The 14,925-nt window shown below is 34.1% G+C and overlaps 1 protein-coding gene across 4 annotated transcripts in view; it reads left to right on the forward strand.

Annotated features, from left to right (window-relative positions):
* LOC124296943 (WD repeat-containing protein 47) overlaps positions 1 to 14,548 on the forward strand; it is a 101,634-nt gene extending 87,086 nt beyond the window's left edge. For 3 of the 4 annotated variants that reach the window (XM_046747413.1, XM_046747411.1, XM_046747409.1), the window contains exons 6-10: positions 6,214 to 6,410; positions 11,059 to 11,228; positions 12,562 to 12,869; positions 13,838 to 14,078; positions 14,220 to 14,548. In XM_046747413.1, the coding sequence (XP_046603369.1) occupies positions 6,214 to 6,410; positions 11,059 to 11,228; positions 12,562 to 12,869; positions 13,838 to 14,078; positions 14,220 to 14,365 (1,062 nt within the window). In that variant the 3' untranslated portion in view covers positions 14,366 to 14,548. The remainder of the gene's footprint in view (positions 1 to 6,213; positions 6,411 to 11,058; positions 11,229 to 12,561; positions 12,870 to 13,837; positions 14,079 to 14,219) is intronic. The other variant, XM_046747412.1, reaches the window with a different exon arrangement.
* Positions 14,549 to 14,925: the final 377 nt, after the last annotated feature.

Consider the following 14,925-nt stretch of genomic DNA (forward strand, 5'->3'; position numbering starts at 1 on the left):
ACTTACACACCTAGTTACGCATCTTCTCCAAGTTTCTATTATGTATCATTTGCTTCTTTCTGAAGGCTGCTATTGCAATATATATATATATATATATATATATATATATATATATATATATATTTATATGTACATATACATAAACGCTACGCAAAGGTGGCTGAAAAAGTATGTCGCAACCCAGATACATCACCTCGATAGATTTCACTGTATACCGGATTTTAAATATCAGAATTTGTCAGTCGGATTCGCCGATCAATCGGCATTATATTTGTCCTGATTATTGTGATTGTAATAAAGTCAAATCTTTGTGTTAAAATCTCGATCAGAGTCGTCTAATTTTAAAATGGGATCGCTAATTGTCAGTGAAACAAAATCATTGGTCGTTCGAATTTTTCATTCACTTATTCTTTCATAGAAGCGATGTAGCTGGATATATTTATATTGTGGTAAAAAAAAAAAAAAAAAAAAAAAAAAGCCAGTGAAATGCCCCTGAGAAATATTTCATTTTTTATAGTAACTAGAAAAATTCAGTAAAAAACTTTGAATATTGAACTAATTAAACTGTATTCGTTCAACGTGATCAGCTTATCCTTTTATCCATTATGGCAGGTTTTTTTTGTCAGTGTTGCAATTTATGCCTCTCTGTGTTCCGTAACAACTTATCATCGCTTTGAAATAAACGACACGATCGACGTCTCGTTAATTACGTTAAAGTTAGCTGGTGAGTTTTTTTTTTTTTTTTTTTTTTTCTTTATAGTGAAAATTGAAGTCAAGCGCAATTGTTATTGTATCCGACGAATGCTAACGAATGAAAATTTCCAATTGCGAACGGAGTTTTACCCCTTTCGACCTTTCAACTAGGGATAAAATAATAAACAAACGCACGCGCGTAAAGATTACTTTCTCGGTGAACCCGGAAGTTGCGCAAAATGCGTTAGTCGAAAGGCGCGGTAATTAACAGCTGCCGACACAAGATTATGCTCACGGAAATATTGTATAATCCGTTGGTAAAGGTTACATACGCGTATAACTGAATAATTTTTTATATTTCTGGTAAAGTTTCACGTTTTTCGATTAAATTTTTATTATTTCCCCGAACAACTCTTTATTCGTCATCATTTATTGTCGGTATAAAAATACCCGATTGAATTAGACACTAATTTAATTACGGGGCGTATAAATTATGCAAGCATCTTTATATATTTTTTTCAATATCGGCTGATATTACGAACGACATATTCCGGAAATCAACGACAATGTTATACGGATATTTCATTAACGATTTAACTACAAAGTGATCAAAAATATCGGCTAGATATTTCGTCTAATTATATTAGAGATGTCGCTGAATAATTGAGACACAAATATTCGGTGTTCGGTGATTTTAGTTGAAAACAAAAAAAAAATAATAATTGTTTATAAAACTGTAAAATTTTCCTGCCCTCCGCGTTTCAACGATACAATTTAACTGTGAGAAATATTTGGGACGAAACGTGGATAATCGTATCACAGATTTGTAATAAAAATTCTTGTACATAGATCGGTTGTGACGGTTTATTTCAGCGGTTTAAATCAGGTTTCAGAAACCGTGAAATCGCTGTTCGAGAACTATATAGTAATACTAGGTGAAAAGTAAAATATTTTAACGACGAGAGTCGAAGAGATGGAAAGAACCTAGCGACGGTATAATATCGCCAGATTGGTAATATCTGTTCGTAGAATCGTATATACGTATATATATATTGAAACGCTTTCCCTCGTCGCGAATATACATATATGGCAGATATGTTCACGATCATCTCCGAAACATAATCCAATTCGGAAGACTCTGTATATGTATAATAATAACAATTTTCCAACGGATATTCGAATTTCGCTAATTATTAACTTTTGAATTTTATTCAAAATTGGAATCATACATTTTTGTTTAAACTCAAATGTATTCTTTAATCGAAAATGTACAACTTTGTCGGGCAATTTTTATTTTTTTTTTTGTTTTCTCTTTTATATATACAAAGTGAATAATTCGTGAGATACATCGAAAAATCAAATTCTGCGAGACACGGGAAGGTGGATTCGAAAGGATTGCACTCGGATTTGTTCTGTACGCGTTAGTGATTCTATTCATCGCGTCTCGACCTCTCCGTGTCTTCCGGAATTTGATTTTTTCCTGTATCTCACGAATTATTCGCTTTGTAAAAAAAAAAAAAAAAAAGAAGAAGCACATTTTTGAAGAAAGAATATTTGAGTCGAAACGAAAATGTACGATTTCATTAAAAAATAAACAAAAAAGAAAAAAAAAGAAACTGGTCGGAACCACAAAACTTTTATAGGACACATTTTTCAATTTAAACTGAAAACGTAATGAGTTTATTAAATTGGGACACCCTGTACATTGAGCTAATGATAATAATTAAATTTTTACAGCGATTTAAACTTATCCACATTTCAGTACGAAAATAAATCCCGCCTTGTACATCAACTTATACGTATGTTTAAGAAAGTCAATCGATGTAATGATTAGCAATGCACATATTTTTAGCACAAAATCAGTAAAATTTTTTTTTTTCTATTTCCTACCTGCATATTCAACAAATTTCGCTAGGATTTTCTGATCCGGTTAATCCGTCTTCGCGATTTGACTTTTGTTAATGGAACTGAAAAAAAATAAAAAATTCTCCTTCAATCGATTCCCACTGTAGTAATAATTTTAACGGATGTTTTTCAGCTTCGCGAAAGCGTTAAAATCCGATAACGCGGTCGAGCCTTCGTGACTTATTTGCGTGATGATTATAATTTTAACAGTATAATAATAACAACAATAACAACAACAACAACAACAACAAAAACAACAATAATTTTTCTTACGGAAAAGGTAGACTTTAGGTTAAATAGAGAAAAATTTCCTGCAGATCGGTTTTCACGGTGAGAAGAAAACAAAAAAAAAAAAAACAATTTTTTCTCTGCCAGGTCTATAAAATAATCGTAGGACAAGTTTTTTTTTTTTTTATCACACCTTATATCGTTAGTCTGGCATATTAATATATATGTATAACACTGTAAAATTATCCCGCAGCAGTATAATAATAATGATAATGATAATGATTATGATAATGATAATGACAATGACGATGATCGTCCAACGAGAAGCGAGGACACAAACGATCTCTAAAGCACTTTTTACTTTGCTATTTTATTTGATTTATTTGTTTATTTATTTATTTATTGTCACCTTCGTACCAAGAACGCGCACGCGTGGCTCGGCATCTTCTCAGACCGTAAGTTCTAAGACGAATTTAAATTTATAATCGAACAACCGTACATTTCTAGCTTGTTGTAAATGTCAACCTGTGCGATAAAATTATACTTAATACGTAACGTTGCGTCACGATATCGCCGCCGTGGCATTTATAGTTTCGCCGTAATTCGTCGCTACGTATATTATTGTATTACGGGCGAAACAGAAATTTTATTCAACGAGGAAAAAACTAGAAAAAAATTTAAAAAAAAAAAAAAAAAGAAAATAACAAATCGAGACCTCGGTTAATTGTACATTATACGTGATTTCACGCTCAATTATTAATCTTCTTCTGCGGGTGTACAAAAAAAAAAACGATCACGTGCAATCCGATGATTAAAATCCAACGTTGCCGTCTATTTTACGTATTTATGTGCATACGTGTATATTATTTTATTTCAATTTTCAATTACTTTTTCACGATAGCTGCATATTTTACACTTACAACGTATAAATATGCGAATGGAAGACATTATTATCCCATTTTCAGATAAGACCGATCAGTATAGTTAGTAAACATGTTACGTACGTACTACGTATAATATATATCAGATTGAAGTTTGTAACGTTATTGCATTGTTGCATTTTTCGAAAAAAGAAAAAAAAAAAACTCGTTACTTCGCAAATCAAGCAAACCATGCGATACAGCGTCAAATGACTGAGAATTTTTTGAAATTCAACGACTGCACTTATTCTGAAACAGCAAAATGGTAATTTTTGTAATGACGTTTTTTAAAAATATATATATATGGATATATATTACACGAAATAAACTAAAAATAATGAAACAGTGTAGATTAAAATTAATATTTGACGTGGTTTTGAAGTTTGTTTAAAAAAAAGCTTGTAAAAAAAAAAAAAAAAGAAAGGGAAATGCTTTTCGGTGCGACCTCGAAGGGACAAAGAATGGAACCATATTGGTACAAAGTGTAAAGTTTGTTGTCCGACGACGTACGGTGGCTTTAAGCTGCCGGTGCGAGGCGAGTTTCCCTGTAAATTGGTGAAAGTAGATGAGCTCGTGACTTTATTGCCTTAATTTTGCGAAACGATCGCGGCCTGAACCGAACGAGCAAAGCTGTAACTTTAAACCAAAGTAGGTACTTTAAAACTATAGAGCTTGCTTTGCTTTGCTTTGCTTTGCTTTGCGCGTGCGCGCGGTTTGATGTACGGTTTTAGGAAACGTCGAAAAGTTAACACATTTGCAAAGCAAATTTATATTATCAGGTAACATGATCATCGTCATTATCATTATCGCAGAGCGTAGAAGATTATTTAAATTTTCAAGTTTTTTTTTTTTTAGTTATTTTTCTCTTTCGCTTCACACTTTACACGCGCTTCACATTACCGAGATTTAACGTTCAAAAGTAAAAGCTTCGCCGGTTGGACGATCGTTCAAACGTAATATTCACGATTTAACCTCCTTAACAGTCCTTTCGTGACTGTAAATATAATTGTTATACGTATACACACTGTACTAATTTTAATTGTACTTTATACAACGTTTTTATTATCTTGGCGAGAATTTTTGTATCTTTATAATAATCAATAATGCATGCATGAAATTTAAAGATTCTTGTTTTGAAGATGAATTTTTCAACTGTGACGAGAAAAATTATTGTACGATTTAAATATTAATCACATCAATTAGTTGTATATATTTAGGCGGTAATATTATCTCGCAATTTTGAACCAGTATTTAAACGTTATTGTTAATATATACACATTTTACCAGAGAACGATGAAAAAATTTGGATCGGATTCTGCATTTTTCTGCTCTCATCTCCCCCCGTGAATTAGGATATATACAGTCGATGTTTATCGTGATCAGATCGTTTTAGGTTATTCTTAACCACACTGTGAAAAATTTCAGTTGTTACAGTAACTAGAAAAATTGAGTAAAACAGGTATCGTTGAAAAAAAACTGTTTCAATATTGTTGGAATAACGAAAAACGAGACACGCTTAACCATTTTGCGCTATCGTCGATCCTTTTTTGGTTATTGCAACGCTGAATCAGTTTGTGAGGCTTACTCCACTTTTTTTAGTTAAACAATGCTTTAACGTCAATTTATCGCGAGCGTTAAATTTTCGCAACAGTTGCAAGAAAATATAGCAACAGTGATCGTAACGAGAAAGAACAGCGACGGGTACTAGATAACTAATTTTCATTTTCTACCTAGAACTATATTTTTCTATTGTGGTAAAAAATAAAAATAAATAATAACCGAGCGGTAACCGTAACGAAAAATTTCTCTCAGTCAATTTTCCAACATTCCTAAAAACAGCTGCTCGAATCGGCTAAATTGACTAAAGTACGAATATTTTCCAAGCGATTCCGTTCAGCGTTAGGTCCGACTTTCTATTTCCATTAGTCGTTTCGTCATCGTCATAGCTTGACGGTTTTATACAGCAAATCTTACAACTCAGCTCTAGTAGAGTAGAGTCATTGCATCTTCGAGTTGTTGCAATTCCAGGCGATTTCGATCACCGTCTTCCCGAATCGGTTCAGACTTCCCTCGCCTGTATTACAAACACCATTCATTGTCAGTAGCAGCCTTGCAGTTTAAACTCTCGGCACGCGGTTTCAGTTACAGAAACGATTATAGTCGATCCGCCTCCAACTTTGTATACTCAATTTTCGATTATGCCGTTGATAAACGCCATATGCGTGTACACGAGACGCGTTTGCTGTTTGTTCGTAGGTATATTCAGTGGTTCTTTGTTAAACTTTAATTAATTAATTCCACCGGTTGTTTGTCCTTTCACCGTTGTAAAATCTTTCTCACCTTAAACTCGATTTCCGCACCGCGTTTCGCTACGAAATTACAACTATACGTGCGTGTTTAAATTTTCTTTTTGCATTTTTCGTTAACTGTGTGTTTTTCATTTTTTTTCTTTCTCGTCTATTTTCAGCAGGAACCGAGACCCGACCTCGACGTCAGCAATGGCAGCAGCAGCGGAGGTCGTCCAAGATTTGTTCCCGTAACCGCTCTCGAGGATGTTCAGGCTGTAAGATGCGCCGAATTTCACCCGCATGGAAAATTATACGCCGTTGGCTCAAACTCAAAGACACTAAGAATATGCGCTTATCCGAAGCTCAGCGACGTTCGGTGAGTTATATTAAATTGTAAATTATTTATTTATCGTAAATTTATACATACGGGGCAATTCCGGATTGGTGATTCTGATGAGGAACGGATTTTTTTAGTTTCTTTCGGTCCGAAATAATACCTCTAATTTTTCCAAATTATTCATTACCTGTACTTTTCACCTACGTTTTCTTTCAAGTGCATAATTATATGAAATTAACATTGAAATATGATAAAAAATTATGCAGTTTCCCTAAATAAATTCTGTATTTCATTCAAAGTTTCTGGTTAACGAGTTTCTGTTATTATTATTGTTATTATTATTATTATTTTTCTTTTAATCAACCATCGTTTCCTTCGTTGTTATTCTTGAAACGAAAAGAAAATAGTTGTTTTATTTTTTACCACAACGGCGCTTCTATTTATTTTATTTTTCACTAAATAAAAACCGTCGTTAAAAATAAATTCTAAGAAAAGAGTTTATCGAGGATTCTCATCCCGTTTGAAAACCGTGGCACAAAAATGTGTTTTTTCAAGTTCCTGATTTTACAAAAAAAAAAACGTCTCACCGATTTTAAAAATATACGTCATCGTGCGAATAAGATATATATCTTAACTTCATGATGTCGCCACACTTTTAAAAAATGTCTGAAATAATTCGAAAAATTAGAGGGATTATTTTTCAGCGAAACAAACCAAAAACTATCAATTGGACATCAAAATCTCAGGGGGTTGGGCCGATGACCCTTTGCTTTGACGCGGAATGCCCCGTATACAGTTTATATCTCATATAGGCGATTGTTTTACATATAACGGTCGATTAACCCTCCAATTTTTTTTTTTCTTTCATCCATTTATTACAAACGATTACTTTGTCGCCAGAAATTAATTGCGGCGGTTTTGTTATTGAGAAACGGTAATTGTTGTCTGTTTTTTTTTTTTTACTCTTTTTTCAAACAGTGCTTTACGTACGTGATATTTACACTCAAAGCGAACACCCGACAATACGCAACGGCGAAAGTTTCAACCGTGGCCAATAATTTCTCTGATCAGTTTTAACGCCGTGTTATAGCGGTAAAGATTGTGATTTATTGTGTTCGATGATAGTTGAGTGAAATGTATACACCCGTGTTTATTTTTTTTTTTTTTTCACGTTCTTTATCGAGCATTGGAGCAGAGATTAAAATCTCTTGACGAATGTGAATTATTTCAAGACAAATCGTCGGACCCAGATTTTCGTTTCGTACTGCATTTTAGACTCGGTGATTTATCAGATGTATCCTGTTGTTGATACATGACATACACTCGATCTATCTGGATCATCTGTAATACACACGTGTAATCGTACGGAATACGATTTATCATTTCGTACCGTACGAGGTGCAATTTCTCTCACAGGATACGATCGTAATTCTTCGGTGTCAAAACGTCCGGTTGATTTTCTCAAATTAAGTCGTTGCTTCGGCCTTCTGCGTTGATTTTCGCAAACGTTTCGTAAAAATGAGGCTTGAGTAAAAAAAAAAAAAAAGAAAAAAAAAGAAAATAAAAAAACGTGAATAAAAGATATTTTCATATCGCAATAAAAGATGTGCATGTCGAATTACGAATGCAATTCTCCTCGTTGAGCCAAGTCTAGCGGCTCTTCGCTTGCTTTTATAGGTGAAATGATGTAAAATGAAAAGGATAAAGTGAAGGGAAACAAAACGAAACAAAAAAAAAAAAATGTAAATAAATAAATAAATAAATAGATAAAACAACAACAACAACAACGTTGAAAATCAACTCGAGCCTCTATCCTTTAACGACTCTCCGCGAGCCTTGATGCCAAACGGAGCATATAACGCAATTGCCGAGAAATTCAATTTTATTTCAGTCGAGTATCTAGTTGAAGAATTATATTTTTCAGTTTAGAAACGTCGTACATATTATACTACACACATATATATATGTATAAATTATTTGTACATATTTGAACAATTATCTCTGCAGAGTTTTTTTTAGTTTTGCAGAGGAATATAAAAAAATTGATACTTTCTTGCTGCAAGTTTTAATTTCTTTCTTCTAAAGTCACGTTCCGGTCGATTTAACTTGAAACTTGATTCGAGATTTGTCGAGAGCTAATTTAATTTAGTTCAGATTTAGAGACAAGCTTGTAACGAAGAATATAAAATTGTCAATCTGTTTTGTACACAATTGTCATTTAATTTCAGTAAATTTGATTTCATTGTATCGTTTTTTTCTGCGGTTCTATGCATTTCATCTCGCACTATATTTATTGAATTTTATTTATCCTGTTACATATTACGAGTGTAACTGACCGGTAATTTATGGATGTACTTTCTCATTAGTAATGGAAGCTTGGCCCTGTACAAAAGATTATATTATTACCTTCGACCATCCGATTACTTGATTATGTATTTTGTAACGGGTTTTTATTTTCCTTTTCTTAATTATTATACTCTATAGAAATGCATAAGCCATAATTTTTATACTCCCCATGACGCCGCTAACTCTTTCACGGTTCCGGTTTCGGTTTGGTTCCGGTTATTAACACGCTGATACGATTCGGTGAATTATGAACGGATTTTCAGAATCTTAATTCGATGTTTTCTTTTATTTTGTTTCTTATTTTTCTCTTCTTAATTAAGTCGAATAATTTGAAGCGGTAAATTGTTCGCTGACGTAGTAACATTTACTGTAACGAAAACACGCCTGTGAAGAACCCATATTTTCTCGCTTTTCTGTGTAATATATATTCGGAAGCGATTTTTCGTAATTCCAACAATATTCAAACAGTTCTTTTTTTTTTTTTTTTTTTTTTTTTAACGACACCTGTTTCACTCAACTTTTCCAGTTACCGTAACGAATGAAATTTTTCTCAGCGTATGAAAATTTTTACCTTATAAAACGGGTTTTCAACATTTTTTTCTTCGGAATAACGCCTTGTACACTTGTATTTAAATAATAACGCGCATTCATTCGCGCCATATTAAGATGTCAATGTGGTTCTCGGACGCGATTCCGAGGATATCTTCTCTTCGCTCGTCTCGAGAGTGCCGCAGCTGGTTATAAAATTACAGTCGCTTCTGCAGCGCCCGGACTTAATGCATGTAGCGTTTAGAAAGTTGGTGTGTATAGGAAAATTGGTTGGGAAAAAAAAAAAGAAAAAAAAAAAATCAATGCCCCATGTACGTTGTGTCTCTCAATATAGGTATACGTACATATATATATATATATATATACATATATAGGTGCAACTCGTCGTTTAAAAAGCGTGATGTACCGAAATGGAAATAATTTAGTATACCATACATCAAGCTGTTGTCAGAGATCAAAAGCGTTAAGTCAGGTTTTTACTAAACGTAGGAAATCCCAGAAGACGATTTTCAACGTACAATACAATACTTTCGCATTTTTCTCGGTACAATTATTCTCTCGGGAAAGAATTTATAAACTTAAGATGTCCTTGGAGATAGATTTTTATTCCAAAGATCGTTGCAACTTTTTTTTGTTGTTCATTTTTCTTTTTTTTTTCGATCCAAGAGAAAACGAGAATTAAAAAAAAAAACAAGAAAAGGAATTTATATCCGTCCCGCGAAATGATGAGAAATCGGGTATATATATATACGTGTGTGTGTGTGTGTGTGTAAATTATAATTCACATCTCAAGGCCGTGGCTTGGTAAAATTTTGTACAGGAAAAAAAAAATTCTACGGTTTTAATTATAAACGATTATTCATGACCACATATCGCAACTTGTCGCGTTACGCTTATTTTACTGTATAATTATATTCGTGTCCGATGGATCCGAAGATGCTTGCGATATTCTGTCACCAAATTGTTTTTCGATCCGTAAATTGGGACCGTAAATTGTCACACATGCATCTAATTAAGACCCGTTTTTTATTGCTATTTCGTAACGATTTCTACCAACGTATAATAGCATTAATTTCAGCAACTATACGTAGGCCAGGTAAAAATGAATAAAAAAAGCGTAAATGGTCGCGGTTTTATTTATTATTTTTTATTTAAATTTTTTTTTCCTTTTTTATATATATATTTGCCGTTAATTTTTCGTCGACAATTCGTAGGTTTAAATTTCGCGATGTAAAATAAAAAATGCGCAGTCAAACAGCGGATTTCAACGAGGGAAAAAGTGCAGGGAAAATTGGAAATCTTCATACGGTTAATACCTTGTGTTATATATTTAATTAATTGCGTGCTCGGGTACATAAATGTTTATAAAAAGAGAAAGTCGCACTCGTGTGTGCACGCATACCATACCTACTTGGATCGCAAACTTTTTACTATTTTTATTTAAAGAAAAATTTTTCCACCTGTAATTTTCTCTCTCCCACAGCCGGCTTTTGTTCATATATTATTCGCTCTGCAATTTTCCTCGGTGCATATAACGATGATAATAATTATAATAGACCGTGATTTACTCCGTTTAATTAATTAGTAACCCGGACGTTACTTTTACAATAAACGCGACTCGACGTTCAGGCGAATCCTGGGAATATCCCACAATCCAATCGAAGAAAGTGCGCTTAGCTTCTCTCTCGGGAATCTTTAATTATTTCCTCACCGCGCGTATAATTTGTCTCGTTTATTCAGCCGCACCGATTTGTTGTTACTTTGAATTTTATTCTTTAATCTTCTGTCGCAGGGAGGACCACCAGACTTATCAACCTACAGTTTTGTTCAAACGAACAAAACATCACAAGGGTTCGATTTATTGTTTGGCATGGACACCGGATGGACAGCTTATGGCAACCGGAAGTAACGACAAAACCGTCAAGCTGATGCGATTCAACGCTGAAAACTCGAACCTGGAAGGTATAATGAGAAAATTTAAGCGACGGTCACTCGGCTCAAAATAATCGATGCATCGATCAATCGATTCGAAAAAACTAATCAATTACACTCGATTAATCCTGATAAAATAATCGATTATTTTTGCCCATTATTAGAAAATTATACATTCCCAATTTTTTTTTTTTTATTCCATTAGGTATCACTATTTCATTTCAATTCTTCCAGGACTGTACATTGCGTGTCTCTTTTTTTTATACGCATGAATAGGAACGACGATTATCGAAGATCTTTATCCGTGATTGTTATACACGATATTGACAAATGGCTGTTTTTATCCTGCGGATGTTGTATCGATGTATAATATGCGGTATGCGAGAAGCGAGAGGTGAATTCGAATGAAATCAAAAGCGAATTCACACGACTTACAACAACTCGATTGTATTAATGTAACGAACCTGACAATGAGAGATGACCTTTCGCTTGTAAGAAAGCTGCGACACGCTTCGAAATTTAGGCAGCACAAATTTATTGCTGCACCGAATCACTGCGAAGACTTTTATAAAATGACTTGCTTTAATTTCTCACTTTCTTCCCCTTCGGTCGCCTTGCGGTTTTACTTTTATATTATATACGTATATATATATATATATGTATATATAAAACAGCTACACTTCCTTCTTAATTCTTTACTCGCTGATCCAGACGTCAAGTAATTTTCAACGAAAGTAAAATTTCAAAATTTCACCGTTTTATTTCACTTTGCGAGGACTTTGACACGGTCAACGCGTTTTTTTTTTTTTTTTGTCACCAACCGCAGCGTCAGTTTAATTTTACAAATTGCTGCAATTAGCCCACGTATTCCGCAGTACAATTATTTTTTTCTGTGGCACAAAGTCGTCGAGTGTCCAGATATTATAACTGAACGAGAATTGGCGAAAATGTGTAACGAGTACTTCGTGCTTCTTGAAATACTGTTCCGTTAATTGGTTGCATCGAAAGTTGATGATTGTAGAGATGAAAATAGATAAAAAAAAAAAAAAAAAAGGAAAACGTAGAAAATAACAGTAGTCGAAAGTTTTATAAACTGATTTTATTTTCGTAACGGGTTGATATTTTTGAATTTTTTTTTCAACACAGACAAATTTTTAGTTCCGGTTACCGTTCAGTACTCGACTATTTTCATTTTTTACCACAATAGAAAAATACAGTTCCAGGTAGGAAATGAAAATTAGTTTTCCAGCCGTTACCGGAAAGTCTAGGATCCGTTATTATTCTTTATCATTACGATCGCCGTTGCTATATTTTCTTCGCAACATCGATCCGTCAAGCATTGATAAATCAACACCTGTTTCAGGCCAAGAAGTCGAGCTGACGATGCACGACGGCACAGTGAGGGATTTATGCTTCCTCGAGGACACGTCGAACAAATCGAGTTTATTGATAAGCGGAGGAGCCGGTGATTGTAAAATATACGTAACCGATTGCGCGACCGGTACACCCTTTCAAGCATTGAGCGGACACAGCGGGCACGTATTAACGTTGTATAATTGGGGTGGAGCGATGTTCGTTAGCGGATCCCAGGACAAAACCGTAAGATTCTGGGACCTCAGGACAAGAGGATGCGTTAATATGGTCACACCGGCAACTGTTCCTGGTAGCAGAGTGAGTGATTTTTCACTAGTTAGATTTCAGAATGATATATTTCTATCTCACTTTGTTGTACTCTGCTATATTCCTGCGCCGATCATATTTTTATTGAATTTACAAATATATTTTCTTCTTTTTTTTTTTACACGCAACGCCTGGTGGCTGGCTATTTAGATAATAGTCTTTAGCTATTCTCATTACACCTTACTTCTTTTCTGTTATTGGAAGAAACGAGTTTGGCGACGAAATTTAACAGTCGTGTACACGGGAATTATGCGATTTTATTTATTTATTTATTTATTTTTTTTTGATTTTCTAAATTATTTTTCCGTCGTACTTGGAAGTGATTTTAGATTCCTAATTTAGACGAGTTTCAAGCGTGTGATGATTCGTTGTACAGATTTTAGTAGCGATTTAACGAACGATTTGAAACGACACGTGTTTTCATTTTTTATTCAAGGTCGGTTTTAAAAACGAACAGCAAAAACGAAAAAATAAAAACAAAAAAATAAAAGAAATACGAAAACATGTACAACACTCAACGTCTTGAAGGATATTTCTTTCAATCCGTCAGCATCGTGTTTTCTCTGACAGAAATTTCTTCTCCAACTGCAAATCGATATTTAGTTTAAATCAAACTTGATTTTCTTCACAGATTTTAATTGAAAAAACAACGTAGTAGCATTTAGTTTCAATTTTACCGGATTTCTTTCGTCTTGCCCATAATTAAAATTTTTTCGTTTATTTTATTTGTTTTTTTCCTTCTCTCTTCATTTCCCGTCCGATAAAATATCTGATCAAATTTTTTATCCAGCACTCCTACGTAAATTTTACTGCCATTAGGGATTTCTCGTTTCTTCATTTCTCATTTCTAATCTTCGTCGCATTACATGTGACGGAACACGCACCCTTACGATGATCAGATTTTTATCGGTCACGCGAGAATCTCACGGGGAACTTGACTTCCTTACTTGCCTGAGTAGCATCTGATACCGTTGCAGGTCGGAAGTCCGGTCGCAGCTTTGTGCGTCGATCCCTCAGGAAGACTTCTCGTCTCTGGACACGAGGACAGCAGCTGCGTTCTATTCGACATACGCGGTGGTCGGACAGTTCAGTGCTTCAAGCCCCACGCGTCCGATATTCGAAGCATCAGGTTTTCACCTTCCGCTTATTATCTCCTCACAGGTGGATACGATAATAAACTTGTTTTGACCGACCTGCAAGGTAAGATGGTATAAAATTCTGTGAAATGAAACAAAGAAATACGAATAAAAAATAAAACAAATAAAAAACCAAACTTATCAAAATTTATTCGACTCATTGTTACTTTTTTTTTTCACTCCGTTTTCTTAATCTGTTTTACAGGCGATTTAACGATGCCGTTACCCAGCGTCGTCGTAGCCCAACATCAGGACAAAGTCATATCCGGTCGCTGGCATCCGACTGAATTTTCATTCCTCAGCACCTCCGCCGATAAAACAGCAACACTCTGGGCCCTGCCTCCAGTTTAAAGAAAATTATTCTCGTTGTTGTTTTTGTTGTTGTTGTTGTTGTTGTTATTACGGCGACGATTATTTTTTCTGTTCGTTTTCCGTTTCTAGCGTGTGTTTATCTTTATTATTATTATCATTTCTTAACTTTGACGAAGACGAATAATCAGCCCCAGTCGTGATTTACGAATTGCTACTCGACGTATATATATATATATATATATATATATATATATATATATATATATATATATATATATAATGTCAAAATATATATGGTGTCAATTTTTAAATCGCGACTGTACGCTTATTTACTTATTTATTTATTTTAGCATTTTTTTTTTTTTTTCTCTATGTAATCATGTTCTCGAACATTGAAAGACTACCATTGCGGTAAGACAGAAATCTGTTGCCTTCTATTCGCTAGAATGTAAGACTTGTGTACCGTGTATAGACACCTTGGATAACCTGAAATTTTCTTACCGATTATTGGTAAAACATTTTTATTCGCAGGACGATCGATCGTTGGATCAGGATCAGATAGAATTTAAGAATAACATGCCGCGATATTATTCTGCAGT

The sequence above is a fragment of the Neodiprion virginianus genome, chromosome 2, assembly GCF_021901495.1.
Source record: "Neodiprion virginianus isolate iyNeoVirg1 chromosome 2, iyNeoVirg1.1, whole genome shotgun sequence".
NCBI lineage: Eukaryota > Metazoa > Arthropoda > Insecta > Hymenoptera > Diprionidae > Neodiprion > Neodiprion virginianus.